The 22,539-nt window shown below is 34.4% G+C and overlaps 2 protein-coding genes across 5 annotated transcripts in view; one reads left to right on the top strand and one right to left on the bottom strand.

Annotated features, from left to right (window-relative positions):
• Positions 1-12,502, top strand: part of LOC117108651 (protein Smaug homolog 1-like) — a 49,441-nt gene extending 36,939 nt beyond the window's left edge. For all 4 annotated transcript variants that reach the window (XM_033250743.1, XM_033250745.1, XM_033250744.1 and 1 more), the window contains 5 exons: positions 95-314; positions 1,786-1,993; positions 3,861-4,035; positions 4,698-4,887; positions 5,908-12,502. In XM_033250743.1, coding sequence (XP_033106634.1) covers positions 95-314; positions 1,786-1,993; positions 3,861-4,035; positions 4,698-4,887; positions 5,908-5,945 — 831 coding nt within the window. In that variant the 3' untranslated portion in view covers positions 5,946-12,502. The remainder of the gene's footprint in view (positions 1-94; positions 315-1,785; positions 1,994-3,860; positions 4,036-4,697; positions 4,888-5,907) is intronic.
• A 1,444-nt stretch (positions 12,503-13,946) lies between these two features.
• On the bottom strand, positions 13,947-19,446 carry LOC117108707 (cell growth regulator with RING finger domain protein 1-like). Its single transcript, XM_033250820.1, has 6 exons — positions 19,284-19,446; positions 17,848-17,984; positions 17,419-17,590; positions 16,803-16,959; positions 15,710-15,817; positions 13,947-15,024 (listed from the first exon to the last, which is right to left on the bottom strand). Exons 1-6 carry the CDS (start codon positions 19,394-19,396, stop codon positions 14,698-14,700), a joined length of 1,014 nt encoding a protein of 337 aa, XP_033106711.1. The 5' UTR covers positions 19,397-19,446; the 3' UTR covers positions 13,947-14,697.
• Positions 19,447-22,539: the final 3,093 nt, after the last annotated feature.

Here is a 22,539-nt window from a genome sequence, read left to right as displayed (position 1 = left end):
AAATTTGGTAACCATGAAAACTAACCAATAATAATCACAAAATAATAAGACCCTAAAATTAACACCCTTTTAAACCATTTTTTTTTTTTTGCAGGATATAATGTCCGACAGTAATGCTGGAACACTAAGAAATGCTTTGAATGAAATAAAAACAATGCTTGGAACACCGATCAGAAGCCAGCAATTGGAAAGTGATTCCTACGACCAGTACAGCCAGGATCAACCGGCATCCCCATCGGATAACGATCAAGGAATGTCGCACACAGTTGCGAAGGGAGATCTTCCAGGTCAGATCACTAGGTTCATGGGAAAAAGTAAGTTAGTGCTGCCTTTCTATTATAGAAAACATTTAAAATTGGGTGACATTGTATTTTTCATTTACGAAGATAATAAGGCATCAAATTTCCCTGTTACAGATATAATATAGATTGGGTTAAAAAAAAATTGATTTTTTTACTATTAAAATTCCTTTGAATAGAGTCCAATTTTAAATGTAAAAAATATGAGCTCTATTTAATACGTTTTTTAATTGGTAGAAAATATTTTAGTATTCTAGTTTTCTATTGATAACTAATAATGTAATTTAATAAGCAATTAATTATTGAAAAAATGCTTATTATATTAGTAAGGATACATTTTCTGCTTCCAGTTGAGTCTATTGGGTTCAAATCTTAATATAAAAATAATTGTTTTGTAAATTTATTTAATGGGTACTGGTATTAATAAAAATTAATTGATTTTGATAATTTTTATCACCACTTGAAACAGAATTGTTCATAATATCAAAAATGAAACTTAATTATTTTGGTCTCAATTCCCTTACAATACATAAACCCTTGCTTATGTTTCGTTGAAAGAATGCAAAGGGGAAACCCCAAGTTTTTAATTTAGATTTAAACACAATATTGTTTTAAATGAAAGCTGTGTTTTTATGGTTAAAAATACTGTAATGAAATTAAGGAAAAAACCATTATGACATTTTCATAATAATAATGATAATAATAATAATAATAATAATAATAATAATATTAATAATAATAATAATAATAATAATAATATCCATATATGGATGAGATATGACATCATCTTGCCCATATATGGGCAAGTCTGTCACATAAAAACTTGATAGTGAGGATAAGGTTAAAGTTCAAGTCCTTCAGTCGATGCTATATACAGATGAAACAAAAATATGCACAGATTTTTATTGTGTTAGCTGGAACCTGCATACATTATGGAACCTGCATATATTATGACTTTGTACACTTAATTTTCAAGAGCTTATGAGTTTCTATTTGTCTCCTGAGATGTATACACATATTTATCATAGATCATGAAAAGACATGATGTACAGTATGTTCCTTTTCATGTATCTTCAAGCACATTTTTTAATGATTGTAATTGTGAATTGCTCTTCAGCAAAGATCTTATAAACACAAGATAGCGTTCTTCGCGATTTACGCGTAACAAATAGAAGCGTTGATTTGGCACAGAAAAGTAATCAGTTTTGGGAGGGGCGTCCTAGTCGTTGCCATGGATCTGAGATAGGGTGTTCGTTACCAAGTACGTTAATTTGTTCCTTATGTTCTAAAGAGAGGGCGCATTATACGGACGCTTCTAATTGTTACGTGTAAACGTTAAGTCGCGTGGCATACACTATGGTCAGAGCGGTCAAGGTTCAAAAGTTTTCAATTTTGCAATAGGCTGCTGTTCATGCGTTATTACAGAATTTGCACGCGTAAAACGCGGAGAATTCTATCTTGTGTTTATAAGATCTTTGCTCTTCAGTGTGTACACAGCTGGTGATGTCCCGTAGACCCGATGAGGATGCCATAAGTCTGTACCTTCAACTCCTTGACAAATGCTTGAACCATGAGGCTTTCAGTAACACCCACAAAAAACGGCTGATGTCATGGCGCCAAAGCTGCCAAAAGTTCTCATCGAGAAGTCCGTACATGCGAAAACAATCCATGCAAGACTTGAGAGGCCCTAGAACGTAAGACGTCCGAATTGCACGCTATAGTTGATAGCCAATAATTAAGATGGATTTGAGTTCAATATTTATATATAATTATATATAATATTATATAAATAAATATTTATTTTAAATATATAAGAATATCATTCATGTGGCAGCATAGAATTATTTTTTGTAAGGCAAGAGTTTTTTTATACTGGCCGCAAATATTGATGATACTCGACATTACGACAAAGTGGAAATTTCAGAAAAAAAAATAAATGTTTTTCTTTATTTTTATTACACCTTTTGCTGCCTTGAAATCTCCTAAGATAAGATATGTATATTTCTCCCTCATTATATAAATTTGAAGCATTTAACCTCCATTACTTCACTGTTTACAATCACCAATATAGTTATTTTGCTTTCCATCAGGATGTTTTTGCAAAACTTTTTGTTAATAAGAAAACAAAATTTTATTTTTATTTTTTTTACACCCTCTTCTGATGATCTTTAAAAAAATAAGTTCGCAAAACAAGAAATAAAAAATTTCTTGTGTAACTAGAAAACAATCTAAGTCTCGGTTCCTTTAATTAATACAGGCTCTAAATATCAGCTGACATTCTATGTGAAACTGAAACGTTACCTTCTATATCTCCTTTTAATTAATTTAATAAGCAATTAGTAGAGCTCCGCATAGTACACTATAGGAAAGTTATTATACGAAGGTTAGATTTAATGTTTGAAAAAATTTCTTGTGAGGGCCTGCAAGGCCCAAAGGAAATTTTTGAATGCATTAAATCTAACCAAAGTATAATAATTTTCTGTTTAGTGTACGATGCATGCTCTACTAATTGCTTTATAAGTCAATCGCCGTCTTTTAATTTTAGTTTTTTTATAACCAACTGTTGTAGCATCCATCGGTTGCTATAGTGATATGATCAGTATACGTGTGCGTATTTACATTTAGCTGTGCATATGCTGATTTTGGTTTAACTCATCTAATATCAGCAGTACAGTACAGTACGGATACGATGAATAACTATTGTGTTAGAAAGAACTTGTTTGTAATGCTATATTGATAGACTTTCGTCAAAGAAATAAACATTTCAGCATTCGAGAGGGAATACAATCACTAACGTCCTTTTTGGTCGTTGCATGCAGACAGATAAAATCATGCGATGATTTCATAACTAGGCCAGGCTACAGCCTATGCCTAGTAGTAGTAGGAGGAGGCCCGGGCAGACTGCCTGGCCGTAGGCCTACATCTGAATCTGTTTCTTGAGTCTTTAAAATAGGTCTAGAATATTTCTATTAAACGTTCAGTTTGTTGTGTTTATGAGGGTCCATTGATTCAATGAATTCCTTAATTGTTCATACATAATATTGAATTTGAAGTAACTTTCTTCGGGTACGAAAGTAATTTTCAAATTTCAATTACAATTCAATTTTTATCACGGTGTGTGATGTATTCGCAGTGGTGACGAAAATTTTTTTTTTGCACACGAACCTTAAAAAAATCAAGCCGAGAATGGGAATAGGCAAATAACATTGGGAGTTACAGTGATGACGTCACGATTGACTTATAAATTTATATATTAGGAATTTTAAATCTCATTTATCAACACTTGCATGTGATGATTAGCTTTTTAAATTGTATATTTATTTATTTGTATTCTTCTAAATTGTTATAATAGTTTTAAATTTCATGTTTGAAACAGTCTTCTGGGAGACCTACATTGACAGTGATTGAGTTCACTTTTTTGGAATCCCTTCTCTGCATAGCCATCAACCTGTTCTTTTGTTGTGTGTTTTTGTATGTATGAGAAGAAGTAAATGAAATGAAAAATAAATTAAATATGTTTTTTTTTAATATAAAAAATGATGGTATTGATGTATTTTACAGGTGGGGTCACATTAGTAACATTCCAATTGAGTACAAGCCTGGTTTGCGACGCCAGCGCCTGTGTTTTCCACAACATTTGAATCAGCGAGTACCGGTAGTGATTGGTATGGGATCAAGTGGGTTGTTTAGACCTGCAAGCAACCACGCCAGTAACTTGAACTACTCAGCGCAACAGGTAAGCATGCAAATTTACAATTGCGCCTTAATTTGCTAGGGAGTGGTACAGTGATGTTTGGTTTTATTTTCTTATTTTGCCGTTTTTTCTGCTAGATGTATTTTGTCGCTGCAGTATAGTAAGAGTCGTTTCCAATTTTCGACATTTTCACAAGTGTACAAACAGTACTCTGGGGGAGAGGGGTAGACAAATTTGTACACTTTTATATTTTTGATTAAAAAATAATAGATTTTTATGACCAATTATAATGTAACTATGGATATAATTGAGGTTTTAAGCAACCAAGTACTTTAGTTAGACTTCACAAAAAATTGAGAATGGTTTTGAAAAATCAATATTTTTTATGTACACTTTCGGAGGGAGGGTGTACCCAAAAAGAATGCATTTTGTACACTTGAAAAATGTTAATTGTGAATAACCCCTCAAATTATTTTTAAAAAGCGAGTAACACTCCGATTTTCATGATAGCCCTATATAAATGTTGTTATGTACAGTATAATAATTAAGTGTGAATACTTTTTAGCCAATACTAAGTACTCTTCTTTTTTTTTTATTCAAGTATTCGTTTTTTCATTCCAGTTGAGGGTTAAATATGATTTTATTTTAAAACTTAATTTGAAGTTTCTCTTAAAGTGTTAAATAAATTTTTTTTTTTCATCCAGTTAAGTGGTAACCATCACCAAGGTGTGCAACGAACACAATCAATGCCTGTACAGCGGCGGATGTCGCAACCAGTTGTAACAGTCCAACAAGGCTTGCAGACGACGGACTCGGCAACAACCCTACAAGAACCAGATATCAACAACTGCTTGGAGAACTTATGCCGGAGCGTGACAGAGATAGCTCTTAGTGGTGAGAACTAGATCTTTGAATAATAATTAAATGGTGAATTTCATCTGGTATTGTCTGGATAAACAATATTAAAATAATATTTTAACTATCATCTGAAACAGGTGAACCGCAGCAAAAAATATTGAATAAAAAAAAACAAAGAAAAAATCAGCAGCAGTTGAAGTCAAAACTGAATCTGGTAAACAACATAAGAATGTAATAATCTCTGCATCAGTTAATCAGCAAGAAAAACATTTTATTCCAATTTTGAATTAAAAGCCACTATAAGCTTTAATGTATATAGTAAGCAATTTTAAATAATTAATTTTATTAGTTATTATGTATAAGCTCAACAAAACTGTATGTCTTTGGGGGCAGTGTTCGTTGATGTATTTCCCAATATTGATTTTCATGTATGAACATATACGAATATATTTACATATAGTTGAATTAATTAATTACATTAACAGCCTAATAAAGTTCTATTCAATTTATTCATTTTGCAATCACGAGCTACCATATGCTGATTTGTTGAGGTGAATCTCAAAATGTCATTCATCATTGTACACATGCATGCATATAGTCGTAAAATGCTATACAGTACATTGAATTTTAACATTAATACACCAAAACCCAATACAAAATATGCAATATGTTGAAATTTATTTGGAAATTCATAATAAAACATATGGTTTAAACACAAGTATGCATTTCAACAGCTGGATCTAACCTTCATCATGAACTAGAACAAATATCTGAGTCATTACAGAGAAAAATATCAGAATTGACCATTTTCTTTTCAATATCCTGTATGTTAATCCTAGTTCTATATTTATTAAGTTGGGTTACCACTTATTTCATTTCAGCCTTGCCTGAACAATAATGATAATAATTTGGAGTGGATATTGACATAACCAGTCCTCTGTGGTTAAAATAAATAAGTAAAAAATATATATAAAAGATTGAAACTTATTTATAAGGTAACATTGACAGATAAAACCACATCAAAATTTACTCAACTACAATTAACTTTTTTCACAGATGGATCAGAACACAACTTGGATTCTGTGGGCAACTGAGTGTCACATTGTTACAGCGAGACAAAATTATCAAAACCATGGACAGCTGAAGAAGAAACTGTTTGTAAATAAAATGAGCAAATGATATTGTCAGTTTGGGTTCGAATCCTATAGCTACTCAAGAATTTGATACATATGTTTGCATGCCGTAGCAATAACATGCTGAAATATGAACACTTCCAACTCCTTTGCATGAGTGACTTTGCTCATTTCAACACACAATCTCCAAAGTTACTGTAGATCTATTGTCAGGTGTGATATTGTTAGAATTTAAAGGTACCCGTGATATATCCTTTGTTTTTTGTTTTTTGGTATGGTAAATAAATCCTGTTAAAAATGAGGAGATATTTTCTGCCGTTCCCTGTTGTGTTTATCCCCACCAATGTTTAACATTGCTTTTGTGTTTATTAACTCTGCACCTTGGCTACTCGGTCAAGAGTTTTATGTTTTTTTTAATAAGGAGCCGATATAGCATACACTGTACATGTTTTTGTGAATTAATCAGTATAGGTATAGCATGGAATGCTTTAGCCTCTTCAAGGGGAATTAAGATGTGTACATCCTCTATTTTATGGAATTGTAGAGTTAGTTCCGTGTTAGACTGTTGACCAGTTTAGCATTGAAAAATTGTGTGACTTTTAAAATTGATTCTTGATATTTTTCACCTACATACACCTTCACATACGCTTTAACATTTAGTCATTTTTGGACCATGTGACTATTTTAAGTGTACATTGTCATTGATTCTTAATTACAAAAGTTGGTTTTATAAGATAGCAGTAGTACTGTGAATTGTTGATATTGCTCTGGAAGCGGCAACTATTGTGATTGTTTCAATGGAATTTTGGTTGCTATTTGTGTAATCTTGCCAAGTAGCTCATATAGTGTCACTTGGGGTCAAATTGCATATATGTGTCACCTATTTATGTTGTCCTGCTGTCTGTACATCTAAAAATTCCTGTTTAGAAGCCATGCACAATTTAAGAACCAGGGGCCGGATTTATCAAACTAGAAATCAACTTAAATTCGTTTTAAGTCAATTATGTTGCTTAAGTCAGATTTATTAAAATTACTTAGCTTAAAAATTGCTTAAAATTAAAAAGCCGATTGTACGCATGCACCATCTAAGACGATTTTTAAGCTAAGGTTTTGCTAAGATGGTTTGATAAATCAGCTTAAGATATTTGCTTAGAGACATCTTAACTTTTTTGACTTAAGACATTTGCTAACCTGAGATTGATAAATTCTGCCCCGGTTTTGCTACAAACAAGGAAAATAAAGAATGCAAGTATGCTATTTAAATACAGTAATGATAAATAGTTGATTATATAAGTTGGCTGTTCAGTGTTTGATGTTACACAGCTTTGACTGCTGATTAACAAAATATTTCATGTATAGAAATGCCAACTGAAAGTTCTAAAAATAAAGGAATATCTTTTATGCCATTTCAAATGGTTGCACTTATTAGGGAAAAAGGTACCTGTGTGCATGGCTTCTATTTTGCACTCAATAGCTCTCCCATTTGTGAGTTGGTAATTTGGATAAAGATTTGCTACCTTTAACATTGTATCTGTATATGGTTATATTAACCATGTTAGAACTCATAGTATATATTAATATTGACTTCTATCAGTGGCAAGTTCCATAGATTATGTTGGACTATGTACATATGAGGAATTATCCATTTAAGGATATGCAGATCTCTCTGCACACCCATCTCCTCTCCCATCTACTTTCCCATATCCAATTCTTTTCCTTCCCTCATTTCCTTCTATTTTCCCTTCTTTCTCCCATTTATATATATTTATCTGTTCAGAATATTTGTTTTCATGGATTTTTACCATATTTTAAGAGGTTCCTTGATGCTCTATAACTAAATCTCTCCTGGCGAGCGGAGTTGTTTATATGAGTGATGTTGTAAATGAGTTCAAGTTTTTCGTGGTAAAGTTTGATTGAACAACAGTAAATAGTGCGACATTGTATTTGTGGTCTTGGTGGCACCCCTCAGTCCATCTTTTAGAATAGTCATTTCCCCCCTAAACATAACCTAAACACTACTGGTTTGTCTATAGTAATCACTTATAAGCTGGTAAATTTCAGAGACGTAAATTTAATTTGGTACCGCAGTTAAAGATGATGAATCTGAAGTCAACATAAATGATGGCCGGTCTGTTTTCTTGTGTGGAATCAAAATCAATAATGTCTTGCCTCATGTCATGTGGGCGGAATCCAAAAAGAATGATGACCTGTTTGTTGAATAGTGGGTGGTGTCAAAGTAAATAATGGTATGTTGTGTCTTCTGGTGGAGTCAACAAAAATAGAGGTCTCTCTGTTGTCTTCTGGTGGAGTCATTAATTTGTTGGTCACTTTTAGAAATCGAAAAACAGAGGAAGCAAAGTTGTCATTGGTCAAGCGTTTATTTGATGCCTCACATGGAATGAGTGCAGTCATTCTTGATAACATTATTTTTATTAATACTATTATTATTATTATTATTATTATTATTATTGTTATTATATTACTTTACTTGATTCTAAGGAATGATCTATAAATAGTGGTGTTTTTTTTTTTTGGTAATTTGTATGTGTACAGTAGCGGCAGTTTGGTGCAGCGGTTTAGGTTTGGGCTTTCAATCGTAAGGTCGGGGTTTCGAGTCTCCGCTGTGCAGATTTGCTTGTGTCCTTGGGCAAGGCACTTTATCTACATTGCTTCAGTCCACCCAGCTGTATCAATGGGTACCAGCAAACTGCTGGGGACTAACCTGCGATGGACTAGCGTCCCGTCCTGGGGGAGTACAACTCCCATTCGCTTCACACGACAGAAACTTGGGTTAAGCTCCAGCCCTATGAACCCTAGTGGCTCGGAAAGGATTTAGTTTAGTTAGTATGTGTACTCACATTATTATTGCTAAATGCTATTATTATATTTATTATTTTTAATTTCACCATTAATGTTTAAATTAAGTTTAATATATTTAATGTCAACAACAAAAATAACAATATATTATATTGTATCCTTTTGATATATTATCAAAATATTTTAAATGTTAGGGTTGCTTAAAATTTATTTTAGTTTTCATACTTACAATTGGTATAATTAGAGAGTAGTGTTAAACTACTAATTAAATAGCGGTATTGTTACTGTTTTTAATGATGAGTACTATAAATGAAGAATCTTAATTCACCCATGGTGCTCTATTAATTACCGTTTCTTCGTTAATGACATTGTTATTCTGGGAATGCCTTGTCTTTGAAAATAATATCTGATGTGAAAATAATGAATTAAATATTTTACAGAAATGTCCATTGTAAAGTACATTCTGTTACATACTTGATTTAGCAGAGGTTATTTCAAGGAAAGAGTGATTTTGTTTGTGTATAGAGAACCTTGATAACAAAGACTACAAAGAACCAGTTAATGAGACTTTATGCTGTAATACTATTTGTGGTGGTGGGGTGGAGTTTGATATATTTTTTATGTCCTCTGGAAGGAGTCTATAGATTTGCTGGCCAAAAACAAAAACAAAAAATGAAAGATAGAATAAATTAGTAACCTTTTCGGCCAAACATAAGCTCGGTGAAAGAAAGTTCAAATTTGAATCAAGTTTAATGAATTTATTATGGATGCCACAATGTTTTGACTGATATTTTATATGCAGAGCTCTAGTAACTTTATTAACATTTGCAGGACAAACTATTTTTATTAGTAAGAATTGGTGGACATGTTTCCTTCCGAATGTCATTTGCACTGTATCTTCTTTCAACAAGTTAATGTTGAAATGTATGTTTTGGGTTTTCTTTGTTAAATTTATACACTTTTATAGCTTCTTTGGATATATTCCTTACGACATCTCTAGTCTATTTTAATTTTTGTTACATATGACTGCTCCCTGGTAAAATCAAATTTTTTATTAAAAAAAAGAATTGAAAATATTAACCTTCATTCAAAAAAGTGATTCATAATTGCTAATAATACCGTAAATGATCCAATAAACGCTTCACCAAATATGATTTTTATACTATAACAGCTCTCATATATGCACTCTTGTGTTTTTTAGATGTATTCTATTATGAATAAACAGTGCAATGTGTAATCAAAAGTCCATACCAACATACTTTGTGATGCTATTAAATAACCAATTTCTCGTGAGTTAAATATTAACTTTGCAACAATGCAAATGCCAGTGTCAAGTACATACCACTGTTTTAACACTACAATAATTAGTAATGGCTGCTGCTCTTCACTGAACGCCTCTCTTTAATAAGCTTTGTGCTCAAGCCTCCAACGTTTTTTATAAGAGTGGTGCGTTGAAGCCTCACAAAATTTGTATAAGAACTGCGGCACTTATTGGATTATTTACGATAAATATATAAATCAAATCAATATAAAAGTTATAAAGTAATAAGTTTTTTGTTTTAATTACAATATGAAATTCTGAAAGCTCGATTAAATATCGGTAATAAAATACTTTCATATTTTCCTCATTAGGTGCTGCTATTTTTAATAATGTTGTTATTGTTGTTATTATATAATGAGTTATATGTTATAATCTGTGGTTTTTGGATTTCTTTTTCTAACTCTGGAGCTGTCTTATTTTGTATGTTGATCATACTAAAAGACTGTCTCATCACTTTAGAAAAAAGTATATTTGTGACAAATATCTTGTACATCAGGAGTTTTCGCAGAATGGCTATTTAGTATTATTAAATTTTTGTCAATTATAATGTCTTTGAAATTTGGGTTTTAACAAATTGTAAAGAATTATCAATTATGTTTAAACTGTATTTTTCCACTTAGAACAAATTTTGTATGTTAATTTCCAACTGGTGATGCTGCTCCATTTTGAGGATAATATGGTGTATTCGTGAATAACGTTGCTATGATTTGCATAAATTTACATATCAATCTGCCATTAGTGGATGACTTAAATATGTGAGGGTGGCTTGTGGGTGATTTATTTATAACACTTCTGCACATGTTTATAGTCCTAAAAGGTAATGAAAAAATATTTTACAAGATCTGTATACTAGCCACTGTATGATATCTGTGGTAAATTTTTCAAGCATATTGAGGTGTTGAAGTGATCCTCTAAAATATTGAGACTGACACCAGGATGATATAAGAGATACGATTTATTTTCTCAGTTTTAAAGGTGATTAAGTCTTATGCAAGATGATGCTATATTGACTTGCTGTTTGGCCTCCTTCAGTCCGATATGACTGTTGGGGGCCTTTTAAATTTGGCTTTGATGAACCAGGAAGGTGAATTGGGCCATTGTTTGATGATTGGTTGGTTCATAAACTTGAATGCCTTTGAAAAGAAAAAAATAAATTGTTTACCTCTTTGATTCAATTAATTTATTCAATAGATACAACAGTTCCACCGTTTTACAGAATTATGTTTGACTGTTTGAACTTTTAAAAAAAAAAGTATTTATTTGGCATTGATGAACTATGATTGCATAGTGGCATATGCCCAGATTCTGCACATCGTAAATATATTTACTCACAGTAATTAACTGAAAAAACATTAAAATGCTTAGGACTGGCTGTATTTAAAAGCACGCCCTCAAGTGACGACCCATTTACTGACAAGGATCTGCTCAAAACACGAACAAAAATGTACTAGTACATGGCTTGTTATCGTAATAATCAGGGTTTTTTATATTGCTTAATGCATGACAATAAGGCAAAACATATCAAAGTAAAACTTGTACCTTTGCATGATTGTATCATTATTTTGGTAAATAATATTTATAACTACTGGAGAAGAGGATAAATTATAAAAAAGTTCAGAAACAAAAAAGGTCTGAAAATTACAAAAGTGAAAGTTCAGTCAAGTCTTTAGAATTGTTAACATTACATATCATTTTAAAATTACACAGAAAAAGAATGTCTTTTTTTTTTTTTTTTTCTGGGGCCCACAGCCTTTGTGTTTTATAGCCTATGGGTATTTAAATGGCTGTCACAGAGAGTAAGGAATACTGTATCTAATCTCTGTCAATTATACTACCCATCTTGTGGTGTTAACAAGGGTACTTGCACACGATTTATATGCATGTTTTCTTTTTACCACTGTCACTGCTAATCAGGCCTGTAACTAAGATGGTTGGGTTTATGAAAGCCAGGGGGCGCCTTAGTCCCCTGGTGGTGGTCAAGAGGAAGAGCTCTGGGGATCAAAGGTCCCCCATGCAGCTGAGACATTCTATTATATAAATTGTAATCTTTATAATCATTTTTATGATATTTGATGCAGGGGGTGGGTGGTGATTCGGTTTATCAAAGGGAGTTCACTCAAAAAGGGGGTGTCGGTCAAACCATAGAAATGCCTTCTAGTTACGAGCCTGTTTACTTTCTGATCTTGCTAGATGTTGACGGTTTAGCAAGAGGTGTTTATTGTTTTGTTTTTGTTTAGATCTCTACTGGGTAATATTTAAACAAATCTTGTTATTAGATAGGAATTTTCGGTATCACTATTTGTTCATTGCATTATAATCAGAAAAAAATAACAGGTCTTGTGATCCTTTTGCTTTTTGCATTAAATTGCGTTCAAAATCATTCTGTTTGTTCTTAGTTTCTGTGTACGTTGTTTTAAAATGGCATGACCGGACATTTCAGGTTTTTAGAACAAAGGAAGTAAAATCTAATATTTATGTTTCTTTTCAAGGCTCTTCTTAAGGTGATGACACTTTGAAATTGACTATGAAATTCTTTGTGTCTAAAGCGAGACGTTTTTTATACCTTGTTTAGCGAACCCGCCGACTGCACATATACATGATTTCAAATAAAAATAAAATTTCATTTTTGGCCAATTAGTGCATCTGCCGCAATGAAAGAGTGGAAATTTCAGAAAAAAATTAACGTTTTTAAAAACTTTTATTATGCCTTCCGCAGCTGCCTTGAAATCTCCAAAGATAAGATATGTATATTTCTTCCAAATTATGTAAATTTGAAGCATTTAACCATCCTATTTTACATTCACCAATAAAATTTTAATTTACTTTCTCCTCCGTCTGGATGATTTTGGCAAAACTATTTGCTAAATAAGAAAACAAAATTTTATTATGATTTTTATTCCGCCCTCCGATAATCAGAAGACCAGATGCTCTACATAGACCAAATTATTACTATGAGACTTGAGCGAATGGAGTTGTTTTCTGGTCATGGGAAAAATTTCTGTTACCGTCACAGGTGTCGAACCCAGTAAACTCCATTTACATGAATTTCCAAAAGCATGTCATTTTTATTGCTTTAGTAATAAATACCGTATATTCTCGCGTAGAGATGAGGCTCAAAATAACAAATTACGATCGAAAAACAGGGGGTGGTTTTATTCACGCATGTTGGTCTTGCATGCAGATCGTCCATAACATGCAAATTTACTTCTGAAATAAAGCTACAGCTATTAGTATGAATGAGTGCAATTTTAAATGCGGGGAAATAAGATTTTGATGCAACATTTAAAACTGTATTACGGTATTTGGAAGATTAGACCGTCTTACATGTGATAATATATGGTATATCATTATTTTATTGGTTAATCAGTGAGGAAATTATTTTCTCATTTTGTCTTTAAAACAATAACTGGTGAGTTGGATGGCCAAGCGGTTAATGCAGTGGTGACGCAACCTACAGCCAAAATGTTGGCGCTGGTTCGAACGCCTATGGTTCTGGTGGTGGAAGAATTCTTCTCAGATAAGGACTATAAACCGTAGGCCTAGTGTACATAATGTGCCTTGTGCGCATTTAAAAAAACCCAGTACATCTTTCGAGATGAGTAGGGGGTTAACCCGGTGTACTGGTCCATACAGCCAGCCCCTCTTGTGGACAGACGAGTGTAGCTGGTACCAGTTTACCGGGTAGCTCAGACATGAAGAGACCCTTAGGGGAGAAGAAAGTTACTGTACGAGCTAGTCCACAGCGCTTTGAGACTCCGGTATAAAGCGCTATATAAATCGATTTACATTTACATAACTTCCTTAATTATACAACGGACAAGCAATTCAAATAATGAATTTTATTGTAAAATATATTAACTCTACACAGGCAATATATTTTTACTTAATTACCCTTTGACCTTTACATCCTTACTGTGAAGTACAGTACCAGTGATTCCTAATATTAAAATGGTTTTTCTATACAGCCAGATATTTATAAATTTACAATATAATATAATAAATTAGTATTCATGGTACAGTAACATTACATTTCTTTTAATCATTAAAATATGATTTTAAATGTTAAAAACCATGTTTCTTGTGCAACCCTTTAACTGGGATCACAAAAACATGATTATTTATGTGAAAGCAAGCTTCATTTCTGCCATCTGGCCATCTGAATTATCAAATAGACATTTACCCACAATTATCGGCGTAATTGTTTGGTGAGCTGCGCAATTGTCTGTGAACCATTTGCTGCTATTCATTATCGTTTAGAATATTGCACAGCACGGCCAAATTGCACAAAAATTATTTAAATTTTTCTAATTGTATACACAGGTAACATCTGTCACCAACCATGTAAAACAAGCGTAACACGCCAACACCATACGTGCAGTGTATTTACTATAGAGTTTCATTTCCACAATACCTAATGTTCTTCAAACATTGCCTACCAGCACTTCAAAATTCTTTTTCAGATTGTTTTTAAAACTATCTTAAAAGACAATGTATTTCCAGGAAGCCTGTCTACAAAGCCACAAATAAAAGATCATTTCTTTAAACAAAACTAACTGATAAATTCTAAAAGAAATATTAAGTGAAACCAAGAGAAGTATTTAACCAATCATTAAATTTGTAAAACCTTCCAAGTAAACTATTGTCATCAATTACTTCATCATCCTCTTTCCCTGGTTCTTTCCCTAAACGGAAGTAAGAACAGATGTAGCCACGGCAGATCGGGCACATGTTCAGTAGAGGGAAGCAGGAGTCGCAGCAACAAGCGTGTTTACAAGGTAGTATGACACGGGTTATTCTGGCAGTCTGGCACACAGTGCAGTCGCCCAATGTTTCTTCTTTCTTCTCGGTTTCATTGCCTATTTGATTTGATCCAGCATTTGAATCTGCAGCTATGTACATTCTCTGTTAAATAGAAATGAAAATAATTATTTGAATACATTTGTTCATCTGGTTTGCTTATTATGATTGTGGAACTGTTTCATCGACAATAAACCCAGCACAATTTATGATTGGTGTAAACTTACTACAAGCTTTCGTTGATGTTATCAACGTGACTTCGTCAGGCTTTTCGTGCATCCGTTGTTTTAAGAACTGTGTGAACAACACCAAAATAATCAACATAGGACAAGAGAACAATCAAGGGGGCAATCTCAATAAGGAGAAAAAAACAAACGATGAACAGAGACGACAGAGCATACGAGCTTTCCCAAATTTATAACCAACTCCTTCACCCTGAATTGCTGGGGTCTCCGGAACCTATCCTGACAGGAAGAGAGCTGGCACCAGAAGGCATTGTTTTAAAAAAATGGTTGCTAGCTCACATAGCCTGACGAAGTCATTTTGATAACATCGATGAAAGTTTGCAGTAAGTTTACATATAATAATACAGTAATAATAATTTGTATATTTTCATGTAAATTATCAACTCTAAATTAAAACAGTTCTATTGAAGAAATTATGTAGGTAAAGTGCCAATGCCTTAAAACACTGGCAGAATTCACCCCTGACCTTGATATCAAGAGCCTGCAAGCAACTGCTGTTCCAAACCGAACCCATAATAACAAAAAGTAAAGAGAAGTTGACGAACCTGTAAGTCGTAAACATGCTTCGTGTTTGTTTGTAGTAACTGAGAGATCATGTGACAAGGAACACTGTATGCTGCGTCTGGAAGGTGAATTATCCCAACCAAAGATTCCTGAAAAGTGAACAAAAAATCTGTTTATGGTTCAGCAATAAATTATTCAAATCAGGGTGCTGATAATCAGTATTCCATTCCCTTGTGACCAACCAAAAAATGATAATGGCGGATGAAACAAGCAAACCAAAATAGTATTGAGGGCTATCAGGATACCGTAAAACCTAGAAGCCTAATGCCCTTAATCTTGAGAAAAAAGCCCATCCCGAATTGATTGAAGCCCCTCTTCAGTTTGCAAAAGTAGCCTCAAAGAGAATCCCATGCTATTTTGAAAACTTGAATGTTTTTTCGAGATAGTAAAGTACATACACTGTACCTGAATTTCAAAGAAACAAAATAAATTAAAAACATGCTTGCTTTATACAGTACTTAAGGTGATTTAATGCTGGGTAATACACTCCATGATACAGATTGATGTTACAGTGGCCCTATTTATTGTTTTATAGTAGTAATTCCTAAAATTTACAGCATTCATTTTGAAAAGAAGTGCCCCCCCCCTCTTTACTTTGTAAATGTAGCCTTGAAAAGAAGCACATTTTGAAAAAAAGTCCATCCAAAGTTAACAAAAAAAATGAGCCCAAGACTTCAATTCAAGGTTTTATGGTATCGTCAATGTTCATTCTTCTGCACTTTGAGAGCTACCGAGCTGAAAACATAATTCACAGGATCACTGTGCTGACCATCCCTGACAACACCAGAAATGTCCAACTTGAGAGACCTTAGTTGAGTAATTTCACTACCCCTGAATGCAAAGTTAAGTTTGCCTGAGGTATGCAGATCACTAAGACCTTAGTGGAATAACATCACACCCCTGGATGCATAGTTCAGTAAGGCGGAGGTATGCAGGTCACTAGGACCTTGGCAAAGTAAGATCTCAACTGTATCCCTGTATGGAGAGTTCAGTAAAGTGGGGTATATGGGTCAGTAGATAGGACTTAGCGGAGGAATGTCTACCCCTGAATGCATAGTTCAGTTAAAAACTTACAATGGCTGCTGATTGTTCAGCCTCTAGCTGATTTTCAGTAGCAGTTACTATGATTACAAGTGGGTATCGACGTCTTGGCGGTGGTCCTAATTGATCACCATCATTCTGTAGCGCACACGTCATCAAATGCAGTACTTTTGTTTCATCTGGTTCAAGACTAGTATAGAGTTTAGGAATTAAGATTATATCAGAGACAGGTTATTGCAGTTAACATTAATACCAAAGGAAAAAGAAATGTATTTTTAAAAATATCAACAAAAAAAAAAAACAAAAGAAAAGGAGTGGAACGGAGGTGAATAGGGAGTGGAGCTGAATAGCTTGGTGGTTAAAGAAGCTGGCTTTTCAATTTCATGGTGATGGGTTCAATTTTTTCTAACAACCAAAATAACTCCCCTCCCTGAGCCTCGTAATGAGACATAGTTTATGTATAGCATTTTGTGTGTATGCTTGTCTTGTGATTGCCACTTTGAAGAGTGATTAAGAGTGATTAAGTTCACTGTCTGGCATATCCTTGGCCCTAGTGCCTATTGCTAGAAAAAAAAACCAATAAAGATAAAATGGTGAGTGATGATATTGGTATATACAGAACCTAAAGGTTCTGCACACCTAAGGATACTAGTCAGGTGGGTTAACGGCAATTGCTTTATCTGTAAGGATGTCCATACAATCGGCATCAATTAGTCGCTTTTTCCGGATGCAAAGAATATTTTTTAAAACCTCACAATCCAAGCCCCAGAAGCTGGTTATCTTGCAAGAAATTGAAGACTCTAGTTTCAACTGTACGCCATCTGAAGAATAAGAAATTTAAGACTATTAATATTTTTTTATTCGTAAGTTACTACGCATACAAAAATAAATAATAATAATATATAATAACAAATTTGAACCCAGATCCGTTCCTGCATTAAGTGCAAACCTAAAGAACTATTCCTAGGTATCACTGTTTAAAATTACAAGTGTTGTGGCATATCTGCAACTTTTTAAAAATATATCAACTTTTTGAAATTCATCCTCATCCTCTTCATTGTTCTTCTGGATCTCTCACCTTTCAAAGTAGCCTTTTCAGGTTGTAATATTCTAAGTACGTATGGATTACTAACACCAACCATCACTGTGCCAGGCATTTCATAATCCATGATGCTAGATTGACTGGAGAGCCTGATTACTGGCGTCAGTCCTTGCCTTTTGTAAATGAAAAAAAAAAAAAAATAAATTAGATAAAATTAATAATGAATAAATATCTTTTCTTGGGGCGAAACTTTCAGATGGCTGGGTATTTCCCAGTTTGCTGATGAACCCCTCTAGCTCATCCCCTGCTTCCAACCATCCACTCATTGATGTTGCAGAGGGACAATTGGTACTGGACCCTGGGGCCACCACTGCCGTGGTGATGTTTTGAAAACTTTTAGGATGCGTTATGCCCAAAAGACCATAAGGGTTTATTCAGCCAAGTCATAAATAGGCAATTGGAGGGTGCACATCTGTGCAGTCAAGCATATTTCCAGATCCTGCATAGAGCCAACTTTGTGTAGTTCCTGGAGAGGTCGTGGCACTTTACAATTGACCTAATGGGTCAAACCTCACACAATTTGTAGCCAACGGCCCATGTGGGAAGCAACTTTGACATAGCGCTATTTAAATTAAAACAAACAAACAACGCTTTACAAAAGATATAATGGAAAAATTGAATCAAAATACATTAGAAGTAATATTACAAAATTCAAAAGCATAAGCACTAAATTTAATATTATGAAACAGGATTTCAAAAAAGGAAGCCAGTGAGAAAATATGGTTAACTCAACCTACCACGATATAGGCTAGGCTATTGCTAGGAATTCTATATCCCAGGCCTAAGCTAACAGACTAGGGTAGCCAACCTACCAATCTAGCCTACTACTAACCTTGTACTAGCAGTAGCAAGCTAAGCCTCATTTTGCTCTCTAGGCCTAGGCTACTATTGCTAGTTTTATTAAAGTTTTATAGGAGGCGCTTAAGTCCAAGATGACCAAAACTCGACCGGTGTTGACTAGGGATGCATGAATCCTAAATTAGCGACTAAAACGTAACCCCCTACTGCGGTTGGGGAATAGACTTTTTATTTAGATTTACATAAAAAAACTCACAGCAAATTTGACAGTGAAATCTGTGAAATCCATCAAATTTTTACCTAGCTAGCTAGGGCCTAGCACATGGAATGGATCGGCACCCATTCAAATTTTACGCCACAACAAAGTAGTATGATGACCTGAGGAAGAGTGGGCCATATAAGCATTCATGCTTCACAACGGCCCAAGAATACAAGTAAGATATTACTAAACTAGGCGTAGCCTAGGCTAGACTAGACTAACCGGCCTAGGCCTCCTAGGAGGATAAGTAAGCCTAGGCCCGTCTAGACTAGGCCTAGGCCTAGAGAGAGAAAGGCCTAGTCTAGGGTAGGCTAGGCCTAGGCCTAGGGGCCTACACTTTATACGGACATCCTACCTTTTGAAAATGCCCAGTACTATACAAAATGTCAAGATTATAAACGAAATAAATACTATGCAGTATATTTCAGAAATTTCAGCAAAACTATGACCATCCATATCTAAGGTCATGTTATTGTTGTGATTGACCTGCACCAATGATCTGGAAAAAACATAGAGCTATTAAATATAAATATTCATCATCATAGCATGGAGGTATTATGGTATTATTGAGAATACCTCCATGATCATAGGATCAAAAAGGATTCTTAGCACTCGCCCTCTATCGTTGCGTCGAGTTCTTAGAATTATAGGGATTATAACAATACCCACGTCAACTTTTTCTACTTAATTATTTTTCATTATTTTTGGTACTCAAAAGTGTAGAAGAATATTATATAATCTATCATCTGCCAAGGTTTAGCTTGCTAGGTATAGGTTGGCTAACATATATCATCCACTGTTCGAATTCAAATTTTCCAAAGTGTGCCTGCAACTAGCAAAAATTGTTTTTCTATCCCGTTATTTAATGAATTAACACAAATTTAGCCAGAGTAAATTAAATATTAGAATACATACACAAATCAAGTTCCAGCATCTTCAGAATTTATGGAATGATATGTTATAATTTTGGTCGTAGTAAGTGTGTGAAAGCGCTGCACTGCAGTAGCAGGCAGTTCAACATTAAAGACGGGGGATTCGACCCCCTCACTGTAAATTTCACTTGAGTCCGTCCCTTTTCCCTGAAGGTACTTCACCTACTGTTTTATCTCTCTCCAGGAGTACAAGTTAAGGTGGTTTCCCACTAGGCGCATTTATTCGCCTTCCCACTAGGCGCATTTATTCCCGCGAATGGAAAGCGTCGGTTCGCTTCCTGAGCTCTGATTGGTTGCACATTTTTTTCGCTTTGCAAAAAGTAGAAACAGTTCGAACTACCGATTTCGCTGAAGCGAAAACTCTGATAGAAACGTGAATGCACGTGCGCATTAACCGACGCTTTCCATTGGCGCGAATAAATTCGCCTAGTGGGGAAAACTGGTTTTCCACTAGGCGAATTTATTCGCGCGAATCGAAGGCGTCGGTTCGGTTTCTGAGCTCTGATTGGTTGCGCACATTTTTCGCTTCGCCAAAAGTAGAAACAGTTTGAACTACTAATTTCGCTGAAGCAAAACTCCGACAGAAATGTGAATCCGCATGTGCATGAACGAGGCTTTCGATTCGCGCGAATAAATTCGTCTAGTAGAAAACCGGCTTTACATGGAAAGTTCAAGCACCAATGCGCTGTTTATTACTGCATTGCTTTCCATATGACATGATCTGGGGTAATACTGTGATAAGCACATAGAGGTCATGGCAAGATGAGTATCGTAAATGTAACATTAATATACTAAATATAGGCCTATCCTAAGTCCAGACTCTCACATATTGACATGCCTAGAATATGGTCATGTTGACATCACGTCACGACCGCCATCATGAATATGTTTATGAATATATTTAATAGTGTTGACACAACTGAGTTTAAAAAGCACGGTAGCTATAATTCATATGCTGAAAACTGAGTAATCTACTATCAAAGTATCTTTTCTATGCACGTATTAGGCCTATCTATTAAATTGTATGTAATTTTTCCATAATATTTAGTACAATGTCTCCCCCTTCGGCGCTGCAAATGTGTCTGTTTTGATAGTACTATCAATGTTGGCATTGAATGAAAGAGGTCTAATTTATTCTTCAGAGCAGTTGGTTCATGCGCCTGCTAAACGCTGACCACAGAATGTATGATACTCTGTTCATTTGAATTTCAGTGACAATCCAGGCTATTAGATTTAGAACATTCATAAGCTGGCATTTGGGAAAATTCTAGCCAACAATGAGCACACCCTGTCATGTGCTGAGAAAAAACATCCAGACGCACAATCGAACTTAAAAAAAAAAAAAAAAGAATTAAAGAAAGAAAAAAGATTAATGAACATTTGTAAGATTTTGATATTTTGCTTAAAATTTCATAGTCGTTATTATTAGCAATATGCCTGGTATCTTGCTGTTATCTGCTGTATCATTTTCCATCCATATTGTTGCATAGTGGGACCCATGAACTCTTGAAATCAAAAGAAAGATCTTGGCGTCGTTAGGTGCCGGTTCTAGGTTATAATGCACTCTTTATCTTTCCTGTTGCTATTCACTATCATTTAGTTCCGTCATTGACAAATGAAATCTACTTTAAATGTAACTTGGTCTGGAAAACTACTTTAAGGTATAATCGTTTGTAGCTTCAAACTTATGCTCAATACAATATTCTGAAACAGGATACCCCAGACCGCAATTATATTATTTAAAAAAAAACCCAGGTTAAAGGTCGACTCAGGGACGGATTCAGAGAAAAATATTGGTTGGGGCTATGCAAACGGCGAAGTGTCGGTGGGGGTGGGGTGGGACGGGGCTGTCTTTTTGTTTAGAAGCGCTTGACTAGACATTGAAACAATAGGCATAGAAAATTAGCTTGTTGGAGTACCGTGCTTCTTTCTACTTTCTGTTCTTCTCCCTTTTTATCTTACTTTTTATTGGCCCCCTGATCCGTCTATAAGGATTGAAGTACGGCGTCACTATTCATTGTCAAAATTCAATATTAAGGTCCGTGGACCAATCACAGTGCGTTTGAACTGTTGATGCTCTTGTTTGATTGAAGTGAGGCCCAGAAGTATACTACATTCAGAAAATATTTCCCTTGTAGCCCATAATATTATACTATGTTTATAATTTATTCAAAGAAACATCGCTATGAACGAGGCCAACACGGAATTAGAGGTATTGTAATGTTAAAGTTTGACTCTGATTGCAAGGAGTAGGTTTACTGGGTTCTCTTAACTAGTAATTGTGGGCCTATAGCTATACGGCTTGTTATGTTTTATTACTTTGCTCTTTGACGGCTACAATTATGGATTACAGTTGACTAATTACCAGTGATAGATTTATACGAGCTGAACCCTATTCTCCATAATAAAAAAATATATTTCTTCTAAAGTTGACTAAGTCAATACTTAAACCACCATCTTTTGAAGTCGAATAAGGCTCATCAACGCCTTATGCCGCCATAAAATCAAAGTGCTGGTAGACGTACGTAGCACGAAAGGCGTTCAAGGTTCCGGTTGTGAGGAATCGGAAGGCACAATTTACTAACATCTGGCCTAAAAACACATTCTGAAAATCTATTTCTCCAGAGAAATATATAGTGATTAATGTATAGGCAATTTAAGTCGTTTGAGCAGTGACAA

Source organism: Anneissia japonica, unplaced genomic scaffold (assembly GCF_011630105.1).
Source record: "Anneissia japonica isolate Jap-2015-1 unplaced genomic scaffold, ASM1163010v1 scaffold1587_len1432017_cov164, whole genome shotgun sequence".
Taxonomy (NCBI): domain Eukaryota; kingdom Metazoa; phylum Echinodermata; class Crinoidea; order Comatulida; family Comatulidae; genus Anneissia; species Anneissia japonica.
This window is presented reverse-complemented; position numbering and strand designations above follow the sequence as displayed.